Source organism: Ostrea edulis, chromosome 6 (genome assembly GCF_947568905.1).
Source record: "Ostrea edulis chromosome 6, xbOstEdul1.1, whole genome shotgun sequence".
Lineage (NCBI taxonomy): Eukaryota > Metazoa > Mollusca > Bivalvia > Ostreida > Ostreidae > Ostrea > Ostrea edulis.
In genome coordinates, this window is record NC_079169.1 from 56,580,818 (window position 1) to 56,594,274 (window position 13,457).

Here is a 13,457-nt window from a genome sequence, read left to right on the forward strand (position 1 = left end):
GAAGAAAATAGGGATGATCTTAGGAGTTCTGAGGTGTCCAAGTCAATCATCTGCAATTATTGTAAAAAACGGGGTCATGTAAAATCAAATTGTTGGACTTTGTTGAAGAAAAAGTCTTTTGATCACAGCAGTCAGCCAAGTCCTAATGCTCTTACAACAGTTAAAGGCAAGTATAGGTGTAGTACATTTGAAAACTCCAATATTAAGCCCGAGTCTGGTATAGTTAGGGAGGAATTTAAGCCATTTGTGTTTGAGGGTTTTGTGTCCATTGACAGTAGTGACTTTCATTCAATTAGGATACTTAGAGACACTGGTGCATCGCAGTCCTTGTTGTTTGAAGGTGTTTTGCCTTTATCTTCAAAAACTTCAACAGGGTCTGATGTTCTGATCCAGGGTGTTGGGTTAGAATTTTTTAAGGTTCCTCTTCATGAAGTGCATTTGAGATCAGACTTAGTTTCGGGTCCTATAGTTGTAGGGTTAGGCCTTCCTTGCCAATTGCAAATGTGTCGTTGTTACTTGGGAATGATTTGGCTGGGGGGAAGGTGGTCCCTGACCCCATTCTTTGTGATAACCCTAGCATAGGAGGCGATGAAGAAAATGAGATTTTTCCTTCTTGCGCAGTAACTAGGGCCATGGCTAAGAAAATTGAAAGTACTGACAAAGGTTGGGAATTGTACAAAGAGGTAGATTATTTTAGCTTGGAGGATACCTTCTTAAATCAGTTTGTGTCGGATCAAACTTCGGTTGATAAAATAGATAGGGATGTCCATTCTGTTGAGAATGCTAGGAGTAGTATTGATTGTACTAAGAGGCCTTCTGATTTGATAGGTGATATACCTTTGACAAGGGACAAACTAAAAGCTGAACAGGAGACTGATAATGAATTGAAAGTTCTTAGTCAGAAAGTTTTGACTCTTGAAGAGGCGCAAACGGTCCCTGTTTGCTATTATATGAACCATGGGGTTTTAATGAGAAAGTGGAGGTATCCAGATGCACCTGTAGATCAGGAGTGGCAGGTTTTTAATCAAATTGTTATACCGAAAGCCTTTAGAAACACTGTTATAGGATTAGGTCATGATTCCCCAATGTCAGGTCATTTAGGGATTAATAAAACCTACAAACGAGTCTTGACACACTTTTACTGGCTCAAAATGAAACGGGATATTGTAAAGTAATGTAAAACATGTCATGTATGTCAAGTAGTGGGAAAACCAAATCAGACTATTGCTCCTGCCCCATTGAAACCAATTCCTGCATTTGATGAACCATTTGCTAGAGTTCTAATTGATTGTGTAGGTCCATTGCCAAAAACCAAATTAGGTAATCAATACCTTCTGACAATAATGTGTGCTTCCACTAGATTTCCAGAAGCTGTACCACTGCGCAACATCAAAACACGAACCATTGTAAATGCACTTGTTAAGTTTTTTACATTGTTTGGTTTGCCCAAGAAGGTGCAATCTGATCTGGGTTCCAATTTCACTTCCGGTGTGTTTAAGCAGGTGATGCAAGAATTAGGTATTGAACATGATCGATATGTCCAGTGCGTATCACCCACAGTCTCAGGGTGCGCTTGAGAGATTTCACCAAACGTTGAAGAATATACTTCATGTATATTGTTTAAATAAACAGAAAGATTGGGACCAGGGAATACCATTTTTGTTGTTTGCTGCTAGGGATGCTGTACAAGAATCTTTAGGTTTTAGTCCTTTTGAGTTGATATTTGGACATGCAGTGAGGGGTCCATTAAAGTTACTAAAAGAGAAGTGGCTTAGTATTAGTGGGGAAAATGATGAGAATCTTTTAGATTATGTTTGCAAGTTTAAGGAAAGGCTTACACAGGCTTGGAACATAGCTAGACAGAACTTGAAAGGGGGCCAGGGTAGGATGAAGGTTTGGTATGATAGGCATGCTAAGACTAGAAGTTTTGAGTCAGGTGATAAGGTACTGGTGTTGCTTCCAATTCCAGGTCAACCCTTACATGCATGTTATTTTGGTCCTTATGAAATAGAAACAAAGGTTAGTGAGTTGAATTACATAGTGAAAACTCCTGGTAGGCGTAAGAATAAGCAATTATGTCATATTAATATGCTTAAGGAGTATAATGACAGGAGTGAAACAACAGATTCTGAATGTCAGTCTGTTGTGTCTTGTTCAACCATGATTAAGCAATTAGAGGATCATGGTTCTGACACACCTTTAAGAAATTTGATTGACCAATCTGACCCAAAACTACACAATTCTGATGTGTTGGCAGATCTTGATTTGAAACTTGCTCATTTGAATAAAAAAGAAAAAAATGAAATTAAGAATCTCATACAAGAATTTGCACATTTGTTCCCCAATGTTCCAAAAAGGACTGATTTTATATATCACGACGTTGATGTAGGAGATGCAAATCCAATTAAACAGCATCCGTATATTAGGATGAACCCTCTAAAACAAAAACATTGTCAGACAGAAATAGATTATATGTTAGAGAATGACATGATAGAGCCCAGCAGTAGCCCATGGAGTAGTCCTTGTTTACTTGTCCCAAAGCCAGATGGGTCATTTAGGTTCTGTACCGATTTTAGGAAAGTTAATTCGATTACCAAAACCGACTCTTACCCTCTGCCTCGAATTGAGGATTGCATTGACAAGGTCGTGGTAATGCAAGATATATGTAAGCAAATTCGACCTCCTTAAAGGGTATTGGCAAGTGCCATTAACAGATAAAGCAAAAGAGATCTTGGCATTTGTCACGTCGGACGGGTTTTCCAATATAAGGTAATGCCCTTCGGAATGAAAAATGCTCCGGCAACTTTCCAAAGAATGGTAAACCATCTAATTTCTGATCTTGAGGGATGTGAGGGCTATATCGATGATATGATAGTGCACAGTGAGAGTTTTGAAGCGCATTTGTTGCATATTAGATCATTGTTTGAGAGATTGACAGAGGCTAATCTGACTGTTAGTTTAATGAAAACTGAATTTTGTCATGCTGTAGTGGAATACTTAGGCCATATTGTTGGTAATGGCCAGGTCAAACCTGTCAAAGCAAAGGTTGAAGCAATTGTTAATTTTTCAACACCCACATGTAAGGAACTTATGAGATTTCTTGGTATGGCTGGGTATTATTGGAAATTTTGCCCCAACTTTTCATCAATAGCTTACCCTTTCACCAATCTTTTGTGCAAAAATTCTAAATTTTTGTGGGGGGAGTCTTGCCAAAATGCTTTTGAACAAATAAAAGCCATATTAACAGTCTCGCCAGTTCTTTCATCTCCTGATTTTGGAAAAGAATTCATGTCACAAATTGATGCTAGTGATGTTGGATGTGGTGGCATGTTGCTACAGAATGACTCAGATTCTGTCTTCCATCCTATTGCATATTTTTCCAAAAAGTTTGACAAGTATCAGAGAAATTACTCCACTATCGAAAAGGAATGTTTGGCAATACTGTTATCTCTTCAGCATTTGATGTTTATGTAAGTTCATGTGTATTTCCCATTGTCATATTTACTGACCATGATCCACTTGTGTTTTTACAAAGAATGCAAAATAAGAACCAGAGACTGATGAGGTGGAGCTTAGCTTTGCAAGCATTCAATATTGTTATTAAACATATTAAAGGAAGTGAAAATTTGATTGTTGATGCATTGTCAAGATGTTAAGGTGTTTTTGCATTTTTATTTTTTTTAAAAAGTTTCCAAAAACATTGTCAACTTTATTTTTTTAGAGGGGAGGTGTTACGATATGTAGAGGATAATTACATTTAAATGTTTAACAATTTGTATCTGAAGTGATTGCATTGTAACATTTGATAATTTATTTGAAACATAAAGTAATTAGATCCACCACTCTATTTGTTTGCTCGTTGTCATGGGGCCACGCGCAGCGTCTGGCAGACGAAGAGAACTCGACACAAGATGCGGCCATAGCAGATCGACACGGGACTGTCTGAAGAAAAACTTTGCGTAGTCAGATAAATCTGATGATGGCGGGGACGTTCGTGCGATGTGTGCGTGTCGGTTTCGAGACAAGGGTTTCGGGATTCGAACATGTGTTTGGAGTCGGTGATTAACATTAGACTGTGAGAACTGGGATTTCGCTGGTTTGTAGTGAAGCAACTGTACACCATTATTGTTTATCATGTTTATAATGTAGAAACTTATGAAAATGATTTGATGCTTGTTCAAGATTAAAGATGTAAAATCTATTTTGACTGAGGTGTTTTTGTAGTGTGCCGAAATTGTCTTTTATTTAATTTTCTTATAATTTTGGTGACGTTACACCTTACCTTTGACCTTGTGGCCTCAAAATCAATAGGGGTCATCTGCTCAATTTAGTGTACAATGTCTACCAAGCTAAAGGTTATCATAATATTGAGCTGAGAATATTTTCTTAAGTATATACATTAAGGATACACAAGATACTAAGTGGATAACATGTATACATACAAAGTCTGATGTTTATCAAGTAAATTTAGGTTTTCAAAATACTGAACAGAAAGTATTTCCTTATGTTGTCCAGAGAACTTGGATCTCCTGACCCTGACCCCTCACCTCATCAACTCTTTAGGGGCTACCACTATACCAATTTTTCAAAACAGAAAGTTCTGAAGATATTGAGCATGCAAAACAATTTAACACTTGGTCTACTGACCAACCATTAAGTGCAAACCAATATGGCCTTTCTTTTTCAAAGGGGACACAAATATCAGAATTTATTCATGATGATCGAAACATTTGCAAGAACTACCGGAATGTATTCATGAATATTTGCTTAAGTTAGAATACTCTTCAGAACTTTTTCTTAAATCAGAACACTGTTTGGATTAACAAAAACATATTTCATATATATAGATCTGTCTGTAATTTTGGGAGCGAGCTGGTTATCAAATCATCTCATTGGGCTTTGAAATGTTGGGAAAAAAACTATATGCATAGAAATTTAAAGACTCATACTTGAATTCAATTTGTCAAGTGGAATTTCCATCACTCCTTTGTCGCCAGTGGACTTGCTGGTAGCTTCCGTGTATACATAGTATTTGCCCCTTTTCGCAGTATATGGACCCGTGTCATCGCTAGGTGTCCCACTCTGTGGTTTTTTAAAAGAATACAATTTCAATATCTATCTAGAAAATGTGAATTGCAGCTCATGCAGGAAACATGAATCAACCATCTGAAATAATTTAATAGGCTGTTTTAAAACCATAACCGGTAACACAAACATGGAAAAGCACTCTCCTTCACGCGGGTACGTTAAGGCAGGTAATGAACATCTTTACTGGGATAAAATCCGCGAAACAATGCGACGTCATAATTGAAATAAGTATATCATTAAGTGTATATCAAATTCCGATTTTATCTTTTATATAAGTTTTATTTATTCACAAAATAAAACATGCAGCTACTAAGATCCAAAGAAATTTGAAATGTTATTAATAATTATACTGAATTCGTGTAATTTCTGTCTGATCAACATGAAAGTAAACTAATGACGTCATGACTATACATTGAGTGACGTTGACACATACAAGGAATTTGTTAATGGGTGCCATGCAAATATCGACAAAATGTGGAGTATTTTGAAATATATGACATGGGATATATGGAATATATATGTGAAACGCTGAGAATTTATTGATATTATGAAGATATATTGATTTCATTCATTGACTATTTTGTTTAACAGGGAAAACATTCCATTTAGCAGGTTGATCTGATTTTCCTCTGTCACACACTGAAATAAAACTGCACAAGTAGCACACTACGCCGCATACTTTTAGAGACTTTTTATACACCATGTGAAAGGTCATAAACTAATGTACACGGTAATTACTGATAGAATCGTCTGTTAAGAAAACTTTTAAAGAAAACTGCATAGCATCAATGCAAAATGTGAAACATGGGCTACATGGTTTCGTGTTTATAGATGTTTAATAATTAAATTTCTTACTGAAAGTGGTATAGGATTCTATCAGTAATTTTGATATACTATGGGTGTTTTACTGTCATTATCGTCAGTTAGACCAATATTTAAATCCTAGGGTAGTGTGCTACTTTCTCATTTTCTATCAAAGTACATCTGTGATCTATTTAGAACAGTCATGCAATGACGTCAAACGGAAGCTCATGTTTGTTGTTTTTATGATACAAAATGTTCTCATGTAAACAACCAAAATAGTTTTTAAGAGTTAGTATCTCCCTCTCTGTGTAGGACAGATTTTAAAAATTATGCAGTTTACGTGCATAAATGGAGCATGACCTGCCTTAACATACCCGCGCAGTAGCGTTGATAAAATAAAAGTATTTAAATACTTTAAAAATTGTGGATTATAATAATTAAGTGTTCCCCTTCAAAGAATTGTAAATTATTATATTAGTGTCTCGATCTCTCTAAAAATTACACTTTATAAAGCATAAAACACACAGAAAGGCGAAATTCTTATCTGTCCAAATGTCAATGTAATATAACTCAATAGATCTATCTAAAAGCACTGAAAAGGCCACGCCACTGTTGGTTATTTAAAACTCAAATTTTCGATGCAACCCGCGTCTTTATCAAGAGACATATATTACATAAACAAATAACACACACCACGAAAAACGACAAGTATCAATAAACTACATTGGTAACAAGAATAATACACTGTTGTACTGGGTGATAAAAATGGTGGTTTTGTTGTAAAGCGTGTTTACTGACGTCAGATGGTGTAGAGAGTTTGTACCATGGTCGGGTTGGGATGAAAATAGAACTATTCTTGAAATTACAGAAATCAGATAAATTTCGAGGGAAAACTTCCAAAACAATGTGATTATGAAATAAAATAGTGGGAAGATAATGATATGGAGTGATTAAGTTCAAAACAATAGTTGGTAGTCCCTACCATTGATGCTTCGGATATGGTAAATAGTGCTGGCAACGAAAAATAATATGATTGCCAGAAGAACACGATATAAACAACAAAGTCAATCAAAAGACACAGATCTCGCATTAAAATCAACAATCCAAGAGGTGAATGGGAGAGAAGTCTAAGGAAAAAGATACTTTATTATCTTTTTCAAGCTAAAATATTTTTCAAGGTCAGACAAATTAAAGCCGCATTAAATTCTAATATTGCAACATAAAGATCTATGCGAATTCGAACTTATGTTAATTTGGAATGATGTTTTAACATTGTTTAGAGGTTTCAAGATGATATATAAATGATATACTAGTCTTCAAGGTCAATAACTTTTTTCTTATTGTCACCCCCCCCCCTTTTTTTTTAAAGAGAAAAGCCGCAATATCGAGACTAGAATATGAGAGAGAGAGAGAGAGAGAGAGAGAGAGAGAGAGAGAGAGAGAGAGCTATATAAATTCATAATTGTATTGATTTCTATTCATGTTCTAACATAATAAGGAAGTATTGAATGTCAAATGCGCGTGAAATCATTCAAATTATTCATTCCACCTGGACGGAATGATTTCAAACGATGCATCCATATATATATATATATATATATATATATATCTTTGGCCACCCCTTGGGGAAACACAACTATTCTGCCATTTTTTCTAAATTCAAACTATTTTTCTTCTTCATCTCCTCAATTTGAAGAGTTGCCATATGATTTCCCTATAGTCATCATCACCATGCATTCAGTTCTAATGTGTTTCATATTCAAATGTAAACAAAATTTTTACTTTTATATCACCACATTTTGACTGTATGATCCTTACAGCCTCATCATGCAAACTGGACCCCTGAACCAGGGGCCGTATGATTTCACAATTTTGGTAGAGACCTCCATACTCAAATTCGATCTATTACAACTAAGCACCTAGATGTTCAGGAATAGAGAAGATGATTTTTCTAGTACATTAGATGTATTTTTTCTGTATGATTCACATAGCCCTATCCTTAAACTTGAACCCCTGGACCAAGGCTCCTTTATAAACAATTTGATAAAAGGCACTTCATAACCATGCATATAGTATCTCTTCAAGACCTGTTTGAACAAACTTAAATTTGTACAATGTCAAGAAGCTTTCATTTAAATTTCAACTTCTTTTCTTTTGGCTCAGTGCTTCTTGAGAAAGTTTTTTATGACCCCTCCATATTTTGTTTGTTCATGATATCTCTGCTCTTAACAGGGCATGGGCCTTCATTTGTACTAGCTAACTTGAATCCCCTATACCCAAGGATGATTTGTACCAAATTTGACTGAAATTGGCCCAGTGCTTTTGGATAGGATAAAAATGTGAAATATTTACAATAATTTTGATCAGAAAAGCTCACATGAGCCTTCTGCTCAGACGAGTTTAAAAACCTAGTTTCAACTTACACTGTCTTTTTTCCACTTCATTTTCCCATAGTTTACAATGGAACATACGTCAAAGTCCGTCTCGAATGAACAGGAATAAACCACGGCTTTATCATCTAAATCAGATAAGAAATTATTAAGGCAAGGCAAATAGGCATCAAAGTTGACATAAATCACATTCTTTCTTACCAAAATATTTCTTAATGATTTGATATACCTCAGTTTTACAAAGTAGATTTATCAAAAAGCCTTTTATTACAAATCACGAACTTTTGATCATTAGTATTTTCTCCAGTCTGGCAATTCCTCAATTAATAAAAAATGTTATACACGCTATGTTGATTTTTTGAAACAAGAGGCCCATGGGCCACATTGCTCACCTGAGCAACAGTTCCTAGCAATAATCAAGCTTGAGCAAAACTATCACAATACAAACAGCTTGGTTCAGAAAACTTTTCAAAGTTAATGACTAAATAAGAGTAGCAGTGACTTAACTTTATAGTGCGGAGCATTTTCTACTCGAGATACATCAGCTGACAAAGTTTGATTAATCTAGGCCTCATAGTATTCAAGTTTGTTCTGAGCCAGACACGAAAAAGCTACAGACAGATTGAAAGACAAACAGAGATGAACACTATACCATAACACATCCCATTTTAGATGTGCATATAATGAATAGAGGATCTCCTAGCTGCAATAATGTAGCCCTATCTGAATTTTTTTTATTCTGCATATGACGTTTTCAGGATAGGGCTACAATTCCATAGGATCTCCGTAATGGTGCAAAATAATTTTATGAATAACCAGAAATAAGATCCGTGTATTAGTCCCAAATGTTGTTTACACCAAAAGGAGTACCAACTTTGTGCTTGGGCATGTCTAATAAAGGTGTTTTTCATTAAACATCCTGTACAGCATACAAAATTCTTCGTCTGCTCCGTGATGCTTGTTATCGTGAGATCTCGTAGGTAAATCTATTGAAAAACCTAAACATTGACAATCTGCACGAAAATGTAGTTACTCGAGCTACTCCGAAAGAGAAAGGAAAATCATATGGTAGCAGAAAGAATTTACACTCTGCTGTTCGTTTCTTAACTTGATATTAAATCTAAACCTTTTTAATACCGACAAAATAGCTTTCTCCTCCATACTTGTCCATTGATGTAAATACTACCTTATATGGCAAATGCAAATAACTTGACAATCGAAAGTTGAAACTTGAGTACATATCAGACATGGTGCACAAATATGAATTGAGAAATTGGAATTTATCGAAATTGTTGAAAACAGTAGAAATAGAGCCTCACAAATCGTAAGTTGCAGATTGTAAATTTATATATTGACTAAGAAACATAGAATATCATTTTATTTATGTAAAGAACGTCAGCAAATGTTTAGAATGATTGAAAATGTTGCGGGAGTGAATCACTCCCGCATTTGCATCATTACGGAGATCCTAAGGATTTGTAGCCTGGTAGTCTCCCCCCAAAAGAGGAAAAATATCGGAGGGCTACATTATTGCAGCTATTAAAGGATCTCCAATGGTTTGTGGTTTGATATGATTTATATTGAATATTTTCAATGAGTTGTGTATAAATCATATCAAACCACAAACCATTGGAGATTCTTTTTATCACATGTTAACCCCCACCCCCTTCCGGTTATTCATTAATTTACATTACTGTATTGTTGAGAATTTTGCTTCCTGACACTTTGCAAACAAACTACATAAACTTGACGTTTGTTTGTGACGTAGGAAAATAATACGCAACTTCCGAGATATCTGCTCTTCTGTGATGGAGGTACGATCAGTGTTCTGTTGAACGCTTGAGTGGGTACAAGATGTATACATATACGATAGACTATAGCCATGTAAATACGGATAAAAGTAAATTTTGTTTATATCAGCCATAGGTATTCATTAAACTGACCATATCAAGAACAATATTTGTTTGAATTAGGCCATAAAATTAAATATGAAATTATTTTTTCTTTCCTCCTCTGCATGAGTGATATTTTAATCAAAGAAAAATGGTGATTATCGATTTTTGTTTGAGTTATTTTAATTATTATCAAATACTACAGTGGAACCCCGTTATTACGTTCCCCCTTTATTACGTTAGTCCGCATATTACGTTGGAATTTCAAAGCACAAAACCATTTCTTAACAAACCTATATAAAATAGACCTCGTTATTACGTTGTCCTAAAATGCCGGGACTCGGTATTACGTTGTAAAAATTCCGACAAAAACGTAATAAACCCCTAATTATTCAATAATGATTCTCAAAATAATAAGCCATTCACACCTTGACTGCCCGAGGCAGTCACCACGTAAATTTCCTGGTCTGTTTGGGGATTAGAGACGCTCGACTGATCACGCTTCGATAGATCTAGTGACATCAATACAGGTGAATACCCCGTATAGAAGCCAGTGATAAACAATTAAATAATGTTTATTTAGAAATTGTACTCTATGAAATTTACTTCATTTTACATATTTTGATAATCAAAGAAATAATTTCTCAACCACCTGCGTGTTCAGCATAGTGTGATTACCTTCGCTATTAAAACTCTATTCACGGACAGCTTTGGTACCAAACAAGAAAGACAAGATTTATCGTAGCAATGTTACAACCGCTTGGGTAACTGCTTGGACATAGATGACTAAAGGTGTTCAATTAAAAAAATTGTTCGTTGTTTGGACATGCAGCTTTGGTGTTCGTAACTCTCGTCCATACATACACCAATCTATCGGCCGACTCGTGCACGGCATTTACTTCAGTGAATATTTTAAAATCCCTTGATGCGCACGTGATTTTAGTGCCATCATTTAGCGTTATAAATGAAATCTTCGTGCATCATTATATATTTTTTTATGTGGATTGCGCTTAAATTGTTCTCCGTGCATGTTTATCGTTGGTGAGAAGTGTGTAAGTGTTGGGTATCGTGTGCGTTTTGTGTCTATAGTTTTGTTGATTTTTGGGTGGGATTTTTTTTTATTGTGTTGTGTATTGTGTAATTAGAGAACTTAATAAAAACGATGTTTTGTTATTTTTTTAAATACGAATGTTGAATACGAACCGGAACGAGTTATTGAGAGAAATTTACATGAACGCATTGTTTTAAAGTTGAACAAAATGGCGGTCCAAACGAATGCAGAAAAAGCAACGTTTATCAAAACATCCTTATGTATCCTACACCGAAATAAAGAAAAGGGATAAGAACATGAAGAATTACGGATATTATGTGGATTGCGCTTAAATTGTTCTCCGTGCATGTTTATCGTTGGTGAGAAGTGTGTAAGTGTTGGGTATCGTGTGCGTTTTGTGTCTATAGTTTTGTTGATTTTTGGGTGGGATTTTTTTTATTGTGTTGTGTATTGTGTAATTAGAGAACTTAATAAAAACGATGTTTTGTTATTTTTTTAAATACGAATGTTGAATACGAACCGGAACGAGTTATTGAGAGAAATTTACATGAACGCATTGTTTTAAAGTTGAACAAAATGGCGGTCCAAACGAATGCAGAAAAAGCAACGTTTATCAAAACATCCTTATGTATCCTACACCGAAATAAACAAAAGGGATAAGAACATGAATTACGGACATTAAAGATAAGATGTAAATAAAACAAAGTATCATATTCTTTTAAACGAAGAAACAGTAAAGATATATTCACACACCCCTTCACGGAGTACCAACGGACGATATACAATTTCCAAATGATAATTTTAACGGATTTCACTGGGAACGTTTATTACGTTGACCCCGGTATTACGTTATTTTATCGTGACAAAATGGAAAACGTAATAACGGGGTTCCACTGTAATAAACTTACTAATATTGTATGTCCCTGCAGTTTGGGTGGTTGCATAATGTCTGATAATCGGCCTTTAGGCAATATATGAAAGTAGAAATAAGCATTTGTACCCACCGCGTGTGGACGATAGTATGTTTTGCGTCTCACTGTGCGTAAGAGTTCCACAAAGGGAAAGAACTATTGGGCAACTCGGAAATTGCGTATTGTAATAATTAAAATTTATGTAATAGGTGATATCCACTATATAAAGGAGTAAACGTGATAAATCTTTATATCAGCAAAAATAGAGTATGGAAATATATAAAATAAATAAATTAAAATCAAACCTGAGCAATTTGATGGTTTAGTAAAAAACCCATCAATACAAAGGCATTTGGACCCATCACAGTACGAATTTTCATCGCATTTCATATTGTTTCCACATGAACAAAGGGGACCTGTCCATCCATCTTCACATTTGCACTCCCCTGTGTCTTTGTCACATGATAAGGAAGTTCTTTGATCGCAAACACAATCGTTCTCGCATTTCTCTCCATACTTAAATAATGGACAGTCTAAACAAACACAAAGCATTATTAGCTTTAAAACCATTTCCATAGTACTGGGTAACCTTATCACCTTTACATGATATAATATATACATCATATTATAAACAAGAGGCCCATGGGCCACATCGCTCACCTGAGTCACCTTGGTCCATATCAGAAGACTTTCTATATATATTTGCATGTAAAACCGTAGTCCTTATCATGGCCCCAATCTACCCCTGGAGGCCATAGTTTTCGCAAACTTGAATCTACACTATGTCAGAAATTTTTCTTGTAAATGTGAACTTCTTTGGCCCAATGGTTCACGAGAAGTAGATATTTGAAGATTTTTCCTATATATTTGTATGTAAAACTTTGATCCCCCCTTGTGGCCCCATCCTACCCCCAGGGGCCATGATTTGAATAAACTTGAATCTGCACTATATCAGAAAGCTTTCATGTAAATATCAGCTTTTCTGGCTCAGTGGTTCTTGAGAAGAAGATTTTTAAAAAAAAATTCCTATATATTTGTATGTAAAACTTTGATCCCCTATTGTGGCCCCATCCTACAACAGGGGGCCATGATTTGAACAAACTTAGCTCTGCTCTATGTTAGGAAGCTGTTCATGTGAATATCAGCTTTTCAGACTCAGTGGTTCTTGAGAAGAAGATTCTAAAAGAATGTCCCTATATATTTGTATGAAAAACTTTGATCCCCCCTTGTAGCCCCATCCTACCCCAGGGGCCATGATTTGAACAAACTTGAATCTGCACTATGTCAGAAAGCTTTCATGCATATATTAGCTTTTCTGGCT

At 35.4% G+C, this 13,457-nt stretch overlaps 1 protein-coding gene across 4 annotated transcripts in view; it reads right to left on the reverse strand.

Annotated features, from left to right (window-relative positions):
- LOC125645464 (uncharacterized) overlaps positions 1-13,457 on the reverse strand; it is a 202,610-nt gene that overhangs the window by 47,338 nt on the left and 141,815 nt on the right. For all 4 annotated transcript variants that reach the window (XR_008795896.1, XR_008795897.1, XM_048871004.2 and 1 more), the window contains 3 exons: positions 12,442-12,669; positions 8,316-8,410; positions 4,950-5,082 (listed from right to left, as the gene is read on the reverse strand). Coding sequence is in view for 2 of the 4 variants with exons in the window: in XM_048871004.2 (XP_048726961.2) it covers positions 4,950-5,082; positions 8,316-8,410; positions 12,442-12,669 (456 nt within the window). In the remaining 2 variants the exon portion in view is untranslated. The remainder of the gene's footprint in view (positions 1-4,949; positions 5,083-8,315; positions 8,411-12,441; positions 12,670-13,457) is intronic.